This window comes from Coloeus monedula, assembly GCF_965178545.1.
Source record: "Coloeus monedula genome assembly, chromosome: 2".
Taxonomy (NCBI): domain Eukaryota; kingdom Metazoa; phylum Chordata; class Aves; order Passeriformes; family Corvidae; genus Coloeus; species Coloeus monedula.
Window position 1 is genome coordinate 23,628,946 of NC_138782.1, and position 19,564 is coordinate 23,648,509.

Consider the following 19,564-nt stretch of genomic DNA (forward strand, 5'->3'; position numbering starts at 1 on the left):
TGTGACTCTGTTCCCTGTTTCAGAAAACACTTCTTTGATCTGACCCGGGTGATTACATTATTATTTTGTCCTTCAGCAAAGACAGTTTTTTGTATGAGAAGAAAGGACATATTTAATAAGCAAAGAATACAAGTTAATGAGCAGGTGATCTTTATTCATTTCGGTAGCTTTTAGAAACCCTGGGCTTGCTCAGTACAAATGCGTGCATACACAGGCTTATGCAAACATACACTAATACGTGCACCTGTCTGCTTTTGTGGCTGTCATAACACAGTGGATCTTCCTTATCCATTGTTTTCGTCTTTCCATAGTAGCAGTAGAGTGAGAGCTCAGTTGCTGTGATTTTGAAATTCTTTGCCTGGGGCACATCTCTCTAGGCTCTTCTGTTCTGAGTTCCACTTGTTAGGAGTAGGTTCCAAACACCTCAAAGAGGGCAGCCGAAATTCTGAGGCTTCAGTTTTTAGGAAACTAGGAACTGAATGCTATAGGTCATCAACGCGTGCTGCTGTCTTCAGCAGTGATCAGCCTCAGGGGAGGGGACATCAACCCCATAGTAGGCAGAAGCCTCAGGGAAACTTTTTTTAATTCCTTATGCTTAGAGGTTAGATAAAATAAGGAAGAAAAGTGTCTTTATCCTCTTAATTTGGATTTGGAGTAGTAATACCTAGAGCTATTCTGGCTGTCCATGTAACCATCAGCTCCCTCTCTGAGTTCTTGGCTTCAGTGACATCCTTTGGCAAGAAGTTCTCCAGTCCAGCTACTCTGTGAATGAAGAATTTCCCTTTGTCTTCCATTTTGAATTTCCTGCATTTTACTGTAGTGGTGCTTGGTCTGTGTTTTGAGACAGACAGAATAAAAGCTTTAAAACTACTTTTTATATCATTAATTTATCTACACTTCTACTGCATTCTCTCATACTATCACTATTTTGAGGAAGACAATTCCTGCTTTCTGAGTCTCTTTTCATAAGAGTTTTCTTAGGCACTGCTTTCCTTTCTCTGAACCTCCTCTAAATCTGTCATGTTTTCTCTGGAAAGGGCCAAGCCATTCTGTTGATCTATTAGAAATCAGAGAGTACTGTTGATATTTTTATTTTAACTTCTCTTGTCTTCCTGAAGTTCTTTTAGCCTCAGCCATGAGCATGGCATCAGCTTCACAACTGACCGTGGGCTACTGGAATGGGTACTAACAGAAGCAGTTTCCAAGCTGATGTTTTCACACTCTTCCCTGGACTCTTTCAGAATTGGTCAGGAGCTGCAGCTCTCCATTTCTTTTTCTCACCTAGAGATCATTTAGTCAGCCTTGTCTCACTCTGGAGGGACTAACACTGCATACTCAGAAGGCCTCCTGTCTTAAATTAAAGAGGGCATTGATGGAGGTCACCTCCATAACTAGGGCATAAACTACATTCTGGTGCTGCAGGTACCAAGAGCATATATAATCCCCTTGTTTCTTTAACTTGCACTGAATTTTAGAAGTATTTTCATTTTCAGACTGAAAATAAAATAATGTTGGACAACGTTGCATGAAATTGCATCTCTGGTGCTGCCTCCAGTGAAAGCCTATCATCTAACTTCACCTCTGTGCATCTGCTCAAAATAATGCATTTAGAAATCAGGGATGGTTGCTTTTTTCAGTCTCAGAAGCAAGTGACCTGGATTCACTTTAAAAATACGATTTGCAAACTTGTTGACTAGGATTCTTCATTTGGAGGATGACTTGATTTGTCCACATAAATCCCCTTTGTCAAATTTAATAGATGGATAAAATGACCCCTTGCCTTCCATATAAAATTTACAGTCCTTAAAAAATACGGAATTTTGTGGGGGGAAGTGTGAGGGGGTTTTGCATCTTTAAGAAACCAAACAAATTCCAAACTGAATAAGAGAGACAGAGAAGGTTGCCTTTTTGCAAGCCGCCAGCTTTCCCAAGTGTCTCATCCTCTCCCCTCTGTCATCCTGAGGCAATGTGCCTGCATTTGTGTGTAGATTTATAGTTTATCTTTATCTATGGCTTCATCTGTAGGTAGCTATTATAGCCACCTTGCCTGGATATTGTTTGGGCCTGATAGATCTGTCTGTAGTTCATCAAAGGCGAGCTGAGTGGCTAAAAGCCATTGGGTCCAGCTGAGGATGAAATACGAGCCATCAGCCTTGGTAATGGCTGTAAAATTTCATAATTACACGGCCTTTATTACATTGCATAATGATCCTGAAGCAGTATGGAACAATTAATTAAGATTTTCAACCGTGGCTCTTTCAGAAATTAAAAGGTGCTAGTGGCTGAGAAATGGGGAAGTGTCTTGTCCTAAAAGCATTAGGGATGCTTAAGAAGTACTTCCTGGGTACTTAAAAAAAAAGAAAAAAAAAGGGGAAGGAAAAAGAAGAGAAGAAAAAAGACAAGAAAAAGAAGATAACTAGTTAAGCAGCTAATGTCAGAGTAAAATTTTTGTACTTGACTGCTAATTCTTAATGTCAAAGCTGGATCTAAAATTCCTGCAATAGTCACTGCCATAAAGCTGTTCTTTTCTGTTCTGTAAAAATCTTCATGCCTTTTTTCCTCTGTGTTCTGTTCTAGCCATTTGTCACATTTATAGAAGTTGAGCTCTGCACATTATTAAATAAATGCATGCCGTGACTCAGGAGGAGGGTCACTTAGCTGCGTATTGGGTGTACTGACCAAGGATTTACTCTTACCCACTTTCTCATGTCTGAGGCCATTGAAATTCTTTGAAGATCTCTGCAGTTTGACAGACATCCCCAAGGAAGATTTTTTTTTCTTTACTGTTTTGATATTTTCCTTCCTTCCTTTTCATCTTGTAAATGCAGCATGTCAGATGTAATATAATATTTTCCATGAGATTGACCTCAGACCTGATCAGAAGTAATTAGATTCCTAAGGTGCTGCAAAGGTGTCTCATGGATTTCTGATGTACATACTGAAAGAAAAAGTGCTTATATATGTGCAGGGAATAGGCAGGGAGAAACAAGAGGCCTGAAGCTGTGTGTGTGCACATTACCTGTTGTGATCAACTGCTGGGTACAATTCGGGGGGCTAACAAATTGTAATCCAGGTGGGATGTGGAGTACTCGCTGTGCCAATGACAGTAAAACTGGTGAAGACAGCAAAAATAACCCTGATGTTCTCCATGAGCCAGCAAAGCTTTCAGGTCTTTAGGGGAAGGAATCTCCTTTTCACTATGTGCCTTCCCCTCTCCCTCAAAACTGTTCTGATTCATGCAAACTCTCTATGTAACTCTTATGTTGGATAAGCATTGAATGTTACTGTTTTTAAACTGACCAGTCATCATGTATGGTCCTGTCGTTGTAAATATTTGATGAGAAGCTAAGGTCTCTCCAAGGCACCTCTAATAATAAACTTCCTGCAGGAAATTTAGAAAGGATTATGTGTTTCAAGGAGGAGCCGGCCGCTTAAAGTAAATTCTCTTGTTGAGTCATTTATTCCCTTAATAGGAATTTTCTGATCTGCTGTCATTCTTGTTCACACACTGGGTGTCACTGCCTCTAAACCACTTGTCATTCTTTAATGGAAACAAAATAGTCATTGCAGTCAGAGCCGCAATGTCATTCCACTACCCCTTGCTGCGTCGGCAATAGTGAAAATGACAGAGCGGCTCTCAGTAGGGGTAATTAAAATGTAAATATTGATATTTTATTATTTGAAATTACTTTCCAGTGCGGCATTTAATATCTCTCCATCTGTGCGGCTCTGTTTAGCGGTCACTTTAGTGCAGCTCTGGGATGCCAAGCGGCGGCTTGATCCCCGTTATGTCAAAATGCTTGTTGCTGCTTAATTTTGATATCTAATTAAGTGGAAAAGTACAGTCCACACTGTAATCCATGGCATCTTAACCAGCTGCTTGGGTATATTTAGAATTAATCTCCACTATGGAATCATCCTAATGTATGCAATTAAGAGTCTGCCGATGGCTAATTAGGTGTATTAGAATCAGGCAGCTTCCATTTTTTTTTCTTTTCTTTTTTCTGTCTTTTTTTTTTTCCCTGTGTGTGGACTGTTGTAGACTTAAGACACAGCCTCCAGAGATGATGTTAATGGGACATGCACACTCAACTAGGTAAACTAGAAATTTCACATTCACGTAGGAGAATATGTGCCTCTCTTCCCCAAACCAGGGAGACTGTAAACATCATCTGAAATTTTTGGCATCTGCAGCACATTAAGAAAATCAACTAACCAGCAGAAAAGTTTTAAAAATTAGGAAGAAGATGGAAGATGTGTAGGACAGTGGTCTGAGCTGTTATTTTCCTGCCACAGGGTGGGAGGGGATATTTACCCAAAATTTTGCAATCTGAAGATTTTGTTTTGGCAATGGAAAGAGATTTTAGGTAGCTCAGCACACACAGGGTTAACAGAGATACGTTGATTGGCTCACAAGCGTGGTTGTCTCCATATGCTAATACATTCCTGTATTGGATTCATAATATTAACATGATTGGGGAATTCCTGGAAACCTGACTTTGCCTGATGGAAAGACGGAGGGAGCAGGGATTGCCACAGCTCTCAGGGAGGAAATGACTGGTGGCTTCCCCAGGGGAGCAAAAGGCAAACAGCAGTGACCCAGCACTCTTTGCGGAAAAGCCCTCTCAAAGCAGACCTGTAGAGGTTACAAATAAAAGGCAACATATATTAAATGCACAAGAAATCCCTCCTTTCTGTGGAAAAAAACCCTAGAAGTGATACTTTACAATCCAGCAAAGTTGATTTTGAAGACTAGTGTGCTGAAGAAGCTTGAGCTTTTAAATTTCTTGATATCCCTAGTCAATATATGTGATTGTTGGGAGGCTGATGCGTACAAAGGTTGAAGCAAGCAGCACCTGAACCAGCACTGATTGTTTTTACTAGTTTAGCAAGGTTCCTCTGTCAAGTTTGTGCTTTTTTTTTTTTTTGTTTAGTTGAGTAAAAATTAAAAAGGAGGAAAAAGGGTGGGCACTTTTTAATTGTGTGTGATTGTAGTTATATTTCTGCTAGCTGAACTCTTGGAAGGATCTAGGTAAGGCATACCACACACAGGATATGCAGATATTATGCTGGCTATTTTAAGCTGAACTGTATTGCTTTTCTCTAGAATGGATTTTGGAAGAAATTCAGCCCTGTTCGTTGTACTCTTTATTTTTCATCTATGTTCACTTTACTAATAACTTAGTGTAGTTTTTATTTTTCCGCCTACAAACCTGGCTTTATTGTACTCATACTCAAATACATATATCCAGAACAGACTGAAGAAGAATTTGGGTGAAATCAATATTTATGTTGAAAATATGATTAATGGGTTTTTTTATAAAGGCTCAATGAAAAAAAACCTAATCAAGGCCATAAATACAATCCTGCTCCATTTTCTCTGTGATTTTAGGAGCACACCATATCATGACATCCGCCTCTGCTATCTTCAGTAAGGGGACGAAAAAAAATCCTGTACTCTAGCCAAACCGTATTTGAAGGTTAAATTTTAAAGAACTGGAAGAGTTAACTTTAAAGAAGCAGATCAGATCACATATGTAGTGCATTGAAAAGATCACCCTCAGGAATCTGTGAGTTCATACTGGTGACCTGAAGGAGACTTACAGCTTCATTGCGCCATATTGCACTACTAGTCTGAATTTTTAAACTTTTTACATTGTCCATGTCTTAGAATTCAGCGCCTCACTGCAGGGAGGTAATGCACCAGAAGTCCTAACTGTCTTACATGGACAAAAAAAAAAGGGGGATTAAAAAAAAAAAAAAAGCAGTTTCCTGGAAAACACTTATCAAGTGTTTCTCTGTTCTCAGAGCACCTGGTGATAAAGCAAAATATAAGTGTTTCATCTTATATCTTTTTAATGTAAGGTTGGTGTGAGCTTGCAGTAAAGCTGTTTAAAATTGTGAAAGTTCCAGTGGTAAAATCAGCCCGAAGGGAAAATCAGGTATTAATCTGTTTAACTCTCTTGTCTTACATTTTCCTTTTTCTCAGTGAATACTGAGATAATAAGGTGTGAAATTATAATGGAAATAAAGAGTACAATACTTTAAACATTTCCAAAAATGCCATTGTAAAGTAGACATAGAACTTCATATACGGAGGTCCTACCAACTATGTTCTGAAGCAAGGGCAACTCACTAGGTTTTTTTTATCTTTAGTGGTTCACTGCAGAGTGTTAGCAACTGGTTATGTGAAGTCAGGGAGACATCCTTAATCAGTCCTATTTTCCAGCTCCTTTCCATTACTAATGCTAAAGAAGCAGCTCACAAGATCTTGCACTTTAACTAGAAATAGGAAATTTAAAAGCAGCTGCCTGGAAATATTTGGGTGGTTGGAGAAGGGTGCCTCTGCTCTCAGTACTGAAATCAGTTCGAACTGTAGTGGGTTACATCTCACTGTGTGCATCTGACCCTGGGAAGAAATGACAGGCTCAAATTGCTCCTGTTTAGTGTTATCATGTAAGGTTTCACAGGGTAAAAGACAAACCAGAAATACTCCTAACTGGTATTTAAATTACATTAACACCTTTTTGTATAGCTTGAGTGAAAGGTCACGCTAGACAAGCAGCATCTTCACTGTTTATAAATGTCTAATTTGCTGCTTTTAAATTGCTGTGAACTTCACTTACTTAGTCCTGCTGAATGAATCCAGTGTTGCAAATACTTCTGACAAGCGAATATTTGCTTAGCGAGAATCCATTGTTCATAATGGATTGAGAGGGACATGCAGTGTGAATGCATTTTTATTGCCATGCCATCTCTCTGCTGTTGTTTCAGTGAGATGAAAGTAGCGTTGCGATAACAGCCCCGGGTTTCTTAGTGCTCTGCGTGGCATTTCCCGTCCTCCTGGTAGATGTTAGTGAAAAAATGCTTATCACAGGCATTTTTCCATGTTATAAAATATGAAAAAAAAAATGTATATTTTATAAGAACTTGGACAGCAAGAGTTAGGAATACAAACACACTTAAAGAAAACCTGAGGAAAGTACGCAGGCTGGGCTGAAAACATCCCAGCACTCTCCAAATGCCCTTTTTTTTTTTTTTTTTTTTTTTTACTATTTTTTTTGTAATTCGAGGCAGAGTGACTCCTGGGCACCTCTGTGTGTGCAGCCCAAGCTGCCCTCTCCCAGGGCTGCACAGATAACAGATGGCAGTCGCCACTCGTCGTGCCGCTCACAACAGAGCCCCGGTGCTGCCTTTGCAGTGCTCTGCCGTGGTGGCAGGAGGAGAGGGGAGGCTGCACAGCAAAGCATCGCCCGGGAAGGGCGGTGCTCTCCCTGTGCAAACCTTACTGGAGGGAATCAGTTTCTAAGAGTATCTTTAATTGCAGAAACCCAGTTCGAAACAGCGTGGAAGCTGAATCCAGCAAACGGCTTAAGTCGAGCCTTTGGTTGCATTTCTGGTCACTTGGAGTTTGTGCTTTGGAACTTGATTTTTCATTTCCAAGTCTGGGCAAATACCTGCGTTTTTTTATTTTGTGAGATGACACCTTTCACGTGAGAATTCTCAGTGAGACTAAATTTCAGCTTGTTATGGGCATCAAGTGCATTAGCCTTTGACTAGGGGCTCCGTAAGCAAAGGGGTATGAAAAAAAAACCCCAAACCAAACCTGAAATAATGGATTCACCCTGGCATAATGAGTTGTATCTGTTTCTGTTCCAGCTTTCAGGAAATTTCATCCATAATCTGGGAAATATGTTTGGTGATTAGTGAGAGCACTCTCCTTCTGCTTAATGGTTCTCAAAACCACTGAAATATTTGTGGGTCTTGATACGTATTTTTAGACTACACAGTACTTTTAAATGTAATTAAATCCAATTTTTCTTGAATTAATATAATAAAAAGGATCTCTTAATTCAGATATATGTGGGAGATTGAGCCCTGCATGTAGCCTGAAAAAATGAATTATGCCATCCTCTTCCTTGGATTTTTGAGAGAATAATAGTAAAGGACAGTGAGGCTATGAAGCTTTCTTTCAGCAAATGCTATGACCATGTCTAGAAAACATTACATAGCCCTAGCAGAAATTTCACTGCTGAAATTTCCCTGGCCTTTGTTTACATCCCTGGAAGGCAGCTGAAGTTGCTGGATGGATCCAAGCTCTTGGCTGAGTGTGCGCCAGGGAGGGAGAGGAGGGCAGAGTGACAGCTGTACATCTGAGAGTGTGTTGGACACAAGTCTGATCTTGAAATGGAGTTTCTGTATATTCACCTCAGTGCAGCCAGGATAAGCCTTTGGTCTGCTCTTGGTTATTTGACCATGAGGCCACGCACTCTCTAAGTAAAGTAATCCAAGCTAAAAGAATTTTTTTTTAAAGTATTTATTATATTAGTTTGTTTTTTTGAAAGTGGTGACTCTACATCATTTTTGAAATGAAAAAAAACGGTACTGGAAACATCAGTACCCATAAAACATTTAGAAAGAAGTTAATCTATCAAAATTAAGTGTAAATAATTTAAAAATCCCAGTCTTGATATTTCGATTGTGTAAATGTATTGAATCGGCAACACACTAGTGAACATGTCATTTTCAAGCACAGCTTTGATTATAAAAAATGTAAATGAAGATATTTGAAGTACAAACCAGGGCAAGAAAGAGGAGTATTTTACTCATAAAGGTAACAATCACACAAACAACCGGTAAAATAAATAGGAGGCAATTATCAGAAAAGTGAAGCAACTCCCAGATTTGCCAGCAATTTCGTAGCTGGTTTGATCAAATATTCAGATTTCTGAATGCATACCAAAGTGGAAGGGAAATTCAGTCCCTGCAAAGTGAAATAAACTCTAGGATTTAAGTCTGAGTAGCCTCATTGAGGCATTGCATCAAATGTTTACAGATGAAAACAATGTTAAGTCCAGCCACTGTCTTTTTTTTTTTGGCCAGTAGTTCTCGAAGTGCTGTGTGCAAGGCACAGATCTTACTTTGGCACTTGACCATCTGCAGCTGCTTCACTCTGGCCCCTAGTGAGTTAGTGTCCATGAAGTCCATCTTAATGAAGTAGAGGAAAGGGTCTTCAGGAATATAAAAGATTTACCCTGCTTAGCATGGAGCTGTGTGCAATGTGAAATAGAGAGCAAGTGGTGCATGTGCTGATATTTGAAAAGATCTGTGGTTTAAACAGCCCTGTTGAAGAGGCTGTGAACTGTGTTTGGAGCTGGCTTGGAGTGCTGAGCACTGCAGAGTGCAGTCAGCTCGATGCCCCTTGTTCCTATAATAAAAATGCTAAGGCCTTTTTACCTATTTATGTCTTCTTCCTTTGAGCTTTGGGTTTACTGGTATGCAAAAGGAAAAAAAAAACAAGCATATGTTCAGTTGCTCAATCAACCTTTTCTCAGTCCACACTCAGTGATCTCAGTGAGTCATTACGGCATAATTACAATATGAGTGTGATACACTGTTTGTAGAAAAGTATCTATTTTTAGCAGAAGAAACACTACAGTCCCTGAAAGGAGGAGAAAGAAAGGGAAAAAAGGAAGAAAATCTGTAACCAGCAAATGAGTGCTATTGTTAACTGATATTACGAGACACTCCGTAGATTTACAGTGCTTGCACTCAGCCACATAAAAACCACACTGGGAAGAATGCCTACCAGGGGTTAAATTCATATGCCTGCGCTGCAGCCTATTTCTGTCAACACTCAGCTCAGGAAATAAACATTTATGCTTTCTGAAATGGAAGTGTATTTTTGAAGACTAGCCGTCAGATATTTTTTGCCCTTCACACTTTCAAATGCTTAGCCTTTTTTGTAAGTTGACTGCAAAGTGCATCAGTTTGCTAGGCAAAAAGAAAAAAAAAACCTTGACAAGTGCCCATGGCATCGTTGTCAAGCACACGAGCGTCTAGTAGAAGATGGCAGGAGGGTTGGCACAAAACATGCTTCCTTCAAGCTTCTTACCTCAGGGGTACCTGACTCTTGAGAAGCCTTTCAATCCTTCCAAATGACGTTATTGCAGACTGTCATCTGGTTTTTTTGGAGTGTGCTGTACTGCAGATAAACATGCTATTTAACTGCAGGTCAAGGTACAGAGTCATCCTGCCAGCAAACGCCTGAGATACATCAGATGGCACTGACTTGGGGAGGGAGATGGAGAGGGATCAAACTTGTCACCACTATGGTACATGCTAAAGGGGGAGAAAGGTGCACAACATTGTATTTTAAAATGTTATTACACAGTTCTGCGTTGAAAGCGGTGACCTGCAAGGCTCCGAAGGATTAAGGACCCACCAACGCATGACAAAGTTCCAACCCACACCATCATGCAGCATCTCAGGGTGGTTTGGACAGAGCTTGGAGATGGGACTGGAGAGGCTAACACTGGTCAGAAGGCTGAAAGGGTCCAAGTTGGAGACTTCTTAAAAAATAGTTACAATTTAATATAGAAGATAACCCCTTGTCAGGGAGCATGGTTGATCTGGAGGATTCACGTAACAAAAACTCAGAGTTTGACATGAAATAAGTAAAACCTTCTCTACACAATTAAAAATAAATCTCTGTTTATAAGTATATAAGCCTGTGTAATCTATTATTTTAACTGTGACTTGTTGAACACATATTAAAAGGGCATTGCTGTGATACAAGAGACATGCTGGATGCTTTCACATTTTCTGAAAAACCAAAATACAACAAAAACAGATTAATTACAACTTGATTCAGCTTTGCATTCCCACGAGGGATGCCTTTAAAAGTTAAAACATGCTTTCACTGAACAGGCTTTCAAGGGAAAGTTACTTCGATCAGGAGCAAAATAGTCATGTTGATTTGATTTATTATTGAAGAGTGGAACAGCATGCTTTCTATTTGCCAGTTTTTCTAGAATGTAAAAATTTCTTTTGATTTTTTGATGTGTCATACAAAAACAACTGGTATATTTACTGCCCCAGAATGCAGATTTTTCAAGAGTGCAGTACAATAAATTATATCAACATCCCATTTTTCCCCCTCACAGGGCATATTCTTTGACTGTAGCACACAATAAATGTTACTGAAACATAGCATTATTTATTTTTAAAAAAATAAATCCAATGCTAACAAACCTGTATGAAAATAGATAAGTGAATAAAAGAAGGAAGTTGGGGAGTTTTTTTGAGGGATAAAAAAGAATACAGAGAGAAATTGCAGGTTAAACTTTTTAAAATCAAAACTGATTTTATTGCCTTTTGCTTAATTAAACCTTTCAGAAGTGTGTGAAACATTATTATAGCTGAAAAATTGTTAATTTGTAAATCACAGGGACAAAAGGGCTCCACTGCAACTTTAAAGTTTCTATGCACGTAAATGTCAATAGAGTGCCTTCTCCATCATCAGCACTAAATTCACATTGATGCCTCTTTTCTTCTCTGTATTGATCCTTCCATGAGAACGTAGATTTGTATCTGTTAATTAATGCGTCCTGAAACAGCGTTTGTATTAATCAGGCAGATAAGAAAAATTGGATGCCTGCACCCTCATGACAACCGTAAAAGTGCTGGCCCTGATAAAATCGTGGATGGACCTCAATAAAAAAGTTCCTCCTTCCACTCAATAAACTAATCATCCTGCTTTTAATTATTCGGCAGAAAGATGTGTGGAGATTGGAGAATGTGTAAATCTATTTACTAACAGCAGTGTCTGGGAGGGAGAATGGGGCTGTCACAGGACGGTGCTGCAGGCTACATTCTCTGTCCATCTGCTGCTGCAGAAAAACTGGTTCTTGAAAGCCAGCAAGGAACAGAAATGTTGGAGCTAATTGAAATCATGAATTCCTCCCTATAACCTTTGAAATGATTATTTCTTCTCCATTTCCCTCTTATTTATTTTAATCACAGATGTGTTATTTTCCATTGTCACATCTTCAAGGGTTTCCTGTTGTTGTTGGATCAGGTTTTGTTGTTGTTGTTTTTTTTTTTTAAAGGTAGAGAGCTATGGTTCTATCACAAGACTCAAAAGACAGTAAGAGAAAATGAAAACAAATAAGGAGGGAGAGAAAAATGAGAGAGAGAGCACATGCAGCCAGTTTTATATTTCATTTTTTATGGATGCCTGGTGGTTTGGATGTGGGCTTTTCCTTTTTATTGTATTAGTTTTGCTGCTTAGTGCTTATAGAGAAAATCTTGTTTGGAGTAGATGCCTTGCAGATTTGCTAGTTTATGATATATTCTTGCTTGACTGTAACTCTCGACTTTAAAAACAGAAAACTGCATTTAAGTGTAATTGAACACCAAACAGAATGTTCTTACAGCGGGAACCCTGTCAAAGGACATGTAAGCAACTCCATAAACAACTAAAGGAAAGCCTCAGACATGTCTTAAGACCCTTTAAGAAAAGCTTGACTAATCCCCTTTGATGATTTTATTAAGTACTTGGGGTTGATGGTGCCAACTGGCAAACTGCTGCATTTCACCAAGAGGCCAGGAAAATCACTTCCTCTCCCATATTGTTTTCTAGTACCTAATGTGATTGGGATATTAGCAGTTTGATATAATAAATTAACAGGTACTGTAAACAAGAGTCTGAAAAGGTAAGACAGTAAAGATGTTTGCCCTTAGTGATCCTATTAGGAAAGACAGCAGGGAGAGGGGGGAAAAAAAAGCAAAAGTTAAATTCATTAAGAGGCTTTTGATAAATTCTTGGTTGCCCTCACAAAGAGGATCGTGTGACTGCTATTCATGTGGCACTTCAGTGTGCCACCCTGTTATTTCAACAAGTGTAGTAGTGGCAGGAGCCAGGACAGAAGTGATCGGTGTCTTTTCTGAGAAGGGTGGGTGTTACTTCTCTTTTCCCTGAAGTTGAAGTTCAAAGAGAATTTTTCTCTTTTCCATCATTACCTTAATTCTATTAAAACATCGAATCTTCTCTTTCAAAAAAGTTTTCTTTTTTTTCTCCTAAATTATCCTTCTTGGATTATGGTAGTGCTGGATAGAGTCAGCAGATCCCTGTTTCACAGTATTAGGTTTTTACAACTAAGCACAAGAATTTCAGGACAAAGAAGATATCATACAAATCACAGATTGCCACTGCAGAGCCCCACGAATTAATATGATTTTTACAGGAAGAGCCTACAAATTCCTGCTTGTTTAAAACTTTTGTTTTGATTAGAAAATGTTTGGGTTTATGTTGATTTATTTTCCTGTAGTAGGATGGGAAGGTGACACGCAAAAGCAGAAGGGGGAATAATAGAATGCATGCATGTTTTATCACAATGTATATAAAAACAAATTGAAAAGAGGATCAGATTTCCAAATGTGCTTAATATTTTTCCTGTTTTTTTTTTTTTTTCCTGTTCAGGATTCTCCACTTTGTCTCTAGCTGACCAGATGAGCCTTCTGCAGAGTGCTTGGATGGAGATCTTGATTCTCGGTGTTGTATACCGGTCACTTTCTTTTGAGGATGAGCTTGTATATGCTGAAGATTATATTATGGATGAAGACCAATCCAAACTGGCAGGCCTTCTTGACCTTAACAATGCCATACTGCAGCTGGTAAAGAAATACAAGAGCATGAAGCTGGAGAAAGAAGAATTTGTCACCCTCAAAGCTATAGCACTTGCTAATTCAGGTTGGCAGAGTGGCATGATGGTTGCTACATTTTTAATGTGTCTTTCTTTTTCTTTCTTTCTTTCTCTTTCTTTCTTTCTTTCTTTCTTTCTTTCTTTCTTTCTTTCTTTCTTTCTTTCTTTCTTTCTTTCTTCTAAATATTTTCTGTGTGCTTGCTTAAAACAGGATTTTATAATAAGAAATTGCTGATCAGACTTTAATCTAAAAGGCAACAAATGAAGCAGTTCAAACTAAGAACAACTTTCTGGTTCAAAGTAATTGTGGAATATGTTCCTAAGGGAGTGGAGAATATTCCACTGTATGATCTGGAGAGTGTTTTACAGGCAGAGATCCCTTCAAGTGAATATAGATGTTGTTCTCCTAAATCCATTTCTTAATCCAGACAAGTCTAATCATTGCAATTAAAGCGAAAGAAAGGATGCTGGAGAATATGTTGTGTATTTTCTCTTTAAAGGCAGCCACTGATTATTTGATAGTCTGAATTCAGGATATGGGAGGAGGGAGGAAATCCATATTGAGTCTCACAAGGACCACACCTTACCTTACGGATCCTTTGCATTTATGAGAGTGCTTCTGCAAAAAATTATTACCTGTGCAGAAAGAGTTAAAAAATCTCAGAAAGAATTTTTTTTCCTGCATTTGAATTTAAAAGTGCTGAAGCAGTGAATACTGTCAGATAAGTAAAAATCGTTTGTGCTTTGTTGTTTTTCTTTTTGTGTCTCCTTAATGCTTTATTGTGGTCTTAAGTCCCTTTTAGCATTTGCATAAAGTTCACGATAGATCCCTCTTTAATGACGTGCCGATCATTAGATACCTGTGTGTCAATAACATGCTCTGATGCTATGTTCCATTGACAGTCACACCGTGCCCCTCCATCTGCTTTTGTTTTGACCCTATCTTTGAACTTTATCTTGGTTGCTGGCCAGTAGTTTTCCCTTTAATTACAAGAAGGAAACTGTCAATAAAATCTGTTAAATGGGATGCAATGAGTGGCTTGAATGGGCGGACGGCTATTTGTTCAAATTCTGCAGCATTCAAGGTATTGACAGTTTGTTTTCTGGGGCCATATGTGACGATCAATCTCAGGCTGGGCTCAGCCGCGCTGAAAAATGAAAAACCAGATTGCTTTTGCTTACTTGTGGATGACGACTTGTGATTTGGCGCGGTCCTAGTGAGATGAGACCTTCTGCCCAAATTGCCCCCCTGAGAGCCAGGACGCGTGACTGTTTTTAGAAATAATTTTTTAATTGATTTTGTAATTAACAGTTCATCTACAATATTGATGCATGAATCCTCAGATTGATAGGAGGGAAATTGTTTTCAACAATGAAGTTGTACTTTCCTATTTATCTTTGTAATGTGATTTAGCACTCTGCATTTTTAATTGGAAATATAATTCAAAAACATGCAAAGCCAAAATGCTTATTAGTTTCTTTGTAAAATATTCTCCATCCCACTAACTCTGCCCTTAATTTTAGAATATTATCTTATTCCAGATTAAACAAAATGCTGAAATGCCTCTCAAAGATCAAAATTATTCTTAATTGAAGATTTATTTATAATTTTTGACCATTGTAACTAGACACTTGAGGATGCTTTGCAGCTCCAGGAAGGTTATTTCTCAAAATTGGTCATGCTTAATGATCAGAGCAAGGAAGTTATCTGCAATTAGGAGTCTAAATGGAGAAGGGTTTTTGTATTTATTTAAATTCTGTAATTCAGAGACTGAATTAGAAATGTTTCTGCAGTTTACTTGACAAAAAGGATGAGGGCTAGAATATAGGGATATGACTCACACCTTCCCCCAGCCCAAAAAAAAAAAAAAAGACATGCAGTGTTTAAGTAATAATAAAAAATAACTGCTGCCAAAAAAAAGTTTAGTCATACACTGTGCATAGAGTGTATCAAAATCATCTGTAGCTTCATTAACTTCACTGGAAATTACAACCAGGATAATGTCAGAGATAAATACAGTTCAGCATACTAAAATTCAGGGCACATTGAAGTGAAAACATTTCCTTTCCTCATCTTAAAAGAAATAAAATTGCTGTCTTAAAATGAAACTGTTGCAAGGAGGAGTTAAAAAGTAGCCCAGCCATTCCACTTCCCTTTCAACAGAGTGTTTTGGCTGCTGTCATTTAGTGTTTCAGCTTCAGGTTGTGCATGCAGCAGATACCAAACTTCTACCAGCTGTAGCTACACTAACCTGTAGGTGTAAAATAGTATCTACAGAATTACAACCCATCAGTGGCTATCAGATCCTTAGTGTTTTCTTTACAAATGCTGCTAAAATTAAAATAAAATTTAAGGTGGATTGATTTTTTTTTTCTTTTTTTTAATAGACAAGAGCAGAATAGCTTATTTTCATACAACTAGGAACTTGGTTAATGTAAATGCAGCTATATTAAAAAAAAACCAAAATGCCATTAGAAAATCAACCAGTAGCAATTCACATTTTAATATATTTTGTTGCTGCTTCTGCTTTCTTCCATTGTTTGTTCTTCCACTTTAAAATATATTAGCCTTTTTATAGCTGTGGAGAGTATAGTAAGAAATCTTGGGTGTTTCAGACATTTTTGTCATATCCACACTGTCTAGAAAGATTCCCAGTTTGACTCTACTGTAAACAGTAGACAAAGATGGTTTTATAGCTGTGTATCTGTGTTAGTGATTTATGATACAGTGTCATAGTACTTTCCCTGCTGGTGTTTGGAAGCAGGAAAAAGAAATTGTAGATTGTCTTCATATCGATTGTATTTTGTTTGAATAAATACCACAAGCTTTGTTTTGGCCAACAAATCTCAGTAGCGTGAGCATTAAAACACACTCTTTTCTTTAGGCCTGCAGAGCCCATTTGTGCAGTGCTGGATCTGAGATAATCCAGCCATTTGGTCCCTAAAAGGTGGGGAGGAGTAGCAGTTTTTCAGGGAGATTCTCTGACAGCCGCTATCAAATGTTCCCTGTGCAGGGCTGGCAGTGCCACACCACTTCCATAAATTTCCAGAAATGCAGGATGTGGCATTGTAGATGTTGTGGATTGTCACTGATTTCACACTGAGTGCATATAGACTCTGAGAAGTCTAAATGCACATGTAAGAGCACAATGCTGAAATGCATAAACATTTCAGTCCTGCGTGCGTTAGGTCTGTACAGGCATTTCAGCAGTTACATTTAATATGTAAATACGGAATTTATCAGGTTAGATTTAAGCATCTGCATTGATTTGATAGTAATTAACACAGCCTTTATACTTCAGCTCCAGAGAAGTCACTCTTTCCTTGGCATTGTCCTTGTCCTGCCCGTATCACGAGTTCCTCCCTTCTTTCCCTGCCTTCTGTACACAAAAGCCAGGAGGTACCTGGAAGCCGTGGGATGCGGCTGCCCTGCGTTCCGCCTCACACCGCCCAAATGAGGCAAGCTGGCACCAATGAGCACTTTGTTTACCCACGCAGAAAATCAACTTTGAATGGTTTCCAAAACATGCATGTACCAATTACTTCCTCGTGTGTAAGGGAAGGTGAAATATTTACAAAATATGTTTGAAGTGTACACAAGTGCAGGCACGCACATGGGAATGCTCCAGCACAGAAAAGAGGAGCTGCTCATCTCTTCTGTGCTAGGACGTGCTCCCATGTATTGATTAGGGAAATACTAAATAGGAAGTTGCAGGTGAGCAGTTTTTTGAAATTGCCTAATCAGTAAGGACTGAACTGGACCTCCAAGCCAAATGTTGCAGAAGAGCTTAGGAGTCACAACTGAGACCAGAGTTTTAAGAGAGGCTGAGGTCCCATCGAAGACCTAACATAAGGAACTGGAGTGTCATAATACATCAGCACCTTTGAAAATTTGATATCTGTGCATCTGCTTCATAGGCTGCTGGCCTCTTGAAAAACCTGATCCAAATGTGGATGCTAGGCATTTAAAAGTACAGCCCTATGCACTGCTGAAAATTTAATCTTAAATGCTAAGTTACTGGCTGTGTAGCCTGTACCAAAAGAAGGAGAAAGGGACTTCTGCTCACCATCACATTATCACATTTCTGGTCTTTGATATTAACTCTCCTAAAAAAAAAAAAATTGCCCTTTCAGTACTGAAGGAGTGTGAACCAAAAAGTATCTTGTGCATTTTAGCATAATAAAGTGCTGATCAATACTGGTGCCAGTAAAGTAACACTGTCATCTCATCCTGTTAAAAAATTAGTAAGTTCTTATAAGTTTTTTAGCTTTCCAGACACAGTGTACTCAGAGCACTAGGCTATCACCATTATATGATATTATCATAATAGAAATTAATTGGTAGAGCCCAGTAAATCACTTACTCCACAGGACATCATCTTTATTCCCAGTGCATGTCACAATGTGCTATATTTCATTTCTAATAATGTCCATTTTTTCATTTTGTTTTATATAGTCATCTTGTTAGTGTTAGAATTCATGATTAAGACATATCTATCTTGACTGGGCATATATCTATCTATATCTATATCTGTATCTGTATCTCTATATATGTATACACACACAGCTGTGTGTTAAGGGTGTGTTACCAGTGTTTATTTTGACAAATATAAATAGCAAGGTCTTAACTCTTTCATGTAGTTTTGTATAGAGAGTAGTACAGCATAGAAACAAATTTTTAGAAAAGGAAGTCACCACTATAATCAGTTTTCATGTTGCTTGAAGACAGTTTATTCCTCATATTCCATTTTCATGTAATGAAATTGATGACACCCAGAATTCTCAGAGAAAATAAATAACTGTTGCCATTTGCTTAATGTTAGCATTAGGAAATGGCAGCTGAGTTAATCAGTGGTTAATTAATGGTTGATCAATGGTTAATCATAATTTTTTTTTTTTTCTGGAAGCTGCTCTAATAACTGAGTAACTTGGAGCTATTCCTCACTTAGGGAATAAGCAGATACTAGTTTCATGTTGGTAGCATGAGACTCACAAAGGGCAAGAAGCAAGGTCAAGCTTAGTTGTTCTCAATGGTAATTTTAATTTCTTGTATCTTACAGTGAATAAAAAGTACTTTGAAGCCTTCATTCTTCTAGTTGGTGTTTCAAACCCCAGCTCTATCATTTGAGTTCACTTTCTCCAGGCTTTTGTTGGCCTTATGGTGTAGGGTCTTGAACCAGTTCATACTGTGCTATTTGTTCTGCTTTGCAGGAAATATTCCTGTATTTATTGTCCTCACTACCTCTCCTAGTGGAAAGTAAGCCATTTCAGGAATGAAGACGAAAATGTTGGTTTACTGTGTTTTAACTTCCTTATGTCAGTGGTTTTAGCTCACTGCTAATCCAGTTAGTCCCTGAAATAAACTCCCAGTTCTGGGAAGTAATTTCTCTTCTTACAACGTCTTCATTTCCTACTGTGTTTTAAAAACTGTTTTGAGGCTTCCATTTTCATCTGTTCTGAAAAGTAGGCCAAACCAGGGCAGTCCAGACTAAGGCCTCGTTCACTAAAATCAATCACACAAGCCTTTGTTTTGTGTTTTTGGTTTTCACTGCCTATAATTCCTATGCACGATTCTTAATTTATTCCTCTTTCATTTTCAGCATCTATTCTGATTGAAATGTCTGTTTCCAATAGAGTACTCCAGATGTCAGACCATTTTTGCCATATTCTTTTGTAAAGAAAAATATGCTATTTGTCACTGTGTTTGTGTCTTAGCCTAACCATGCAGATCCCAGCAAACAGTTCTGCTCAGGGAAGACAGGCAGGTGGTCAAAATAAAGTATATTTGTTTACCCAACACAGGGAAGACCAAAGTAAGTATCTGGGGCAATTTCAGCTCTAGGTGGAAAAAGGGCAGGAATTCTTGCTGGGTGAGAGAACTGAGAACTTAGTTTCATTTGCTGTTGGCAATTTCCATGGGTTGCTTCTGTCTTAAGCAATATACTTTTCAAAATGTCACTGTGTTGTATTTCTCATAAAAATACACAGAAACACAGTGTGGGCAAGCACCTTCTGTCCCTGTGCAAACCTGGCACATATTTCAGGGGGAGAGGAAGGGGTTCTGTAGTTCTGAGAAC

General features: G+C 38.4%; 1 protein-coding gene across 15 annotated transcripts in view; it reads left to right on the forward strand.

Moving 5' to 3' along the window:
* ESRRG (estrogen related receptor gamma) overlaps positions 1–19,564 on the forward strand; it is a 390,917-nt gene that overhangs the window by 362,562 nt on the left and 8,791 nt on the right. For all 15 annotated transcript variants that reach the window (XM_082303281.1, XM_082303278.1, XM_082303286.1 and 12 more), the window contains one exon: positions 13,265–13,534. In XM_082303281.1, the coding sequence (XP_082159407.1) occupies positions 13,265–13,534 (270 nt within the window). The remainder of the gene's footprint in view (positions 1–13,264; positions 13,535–19,564) is intronic.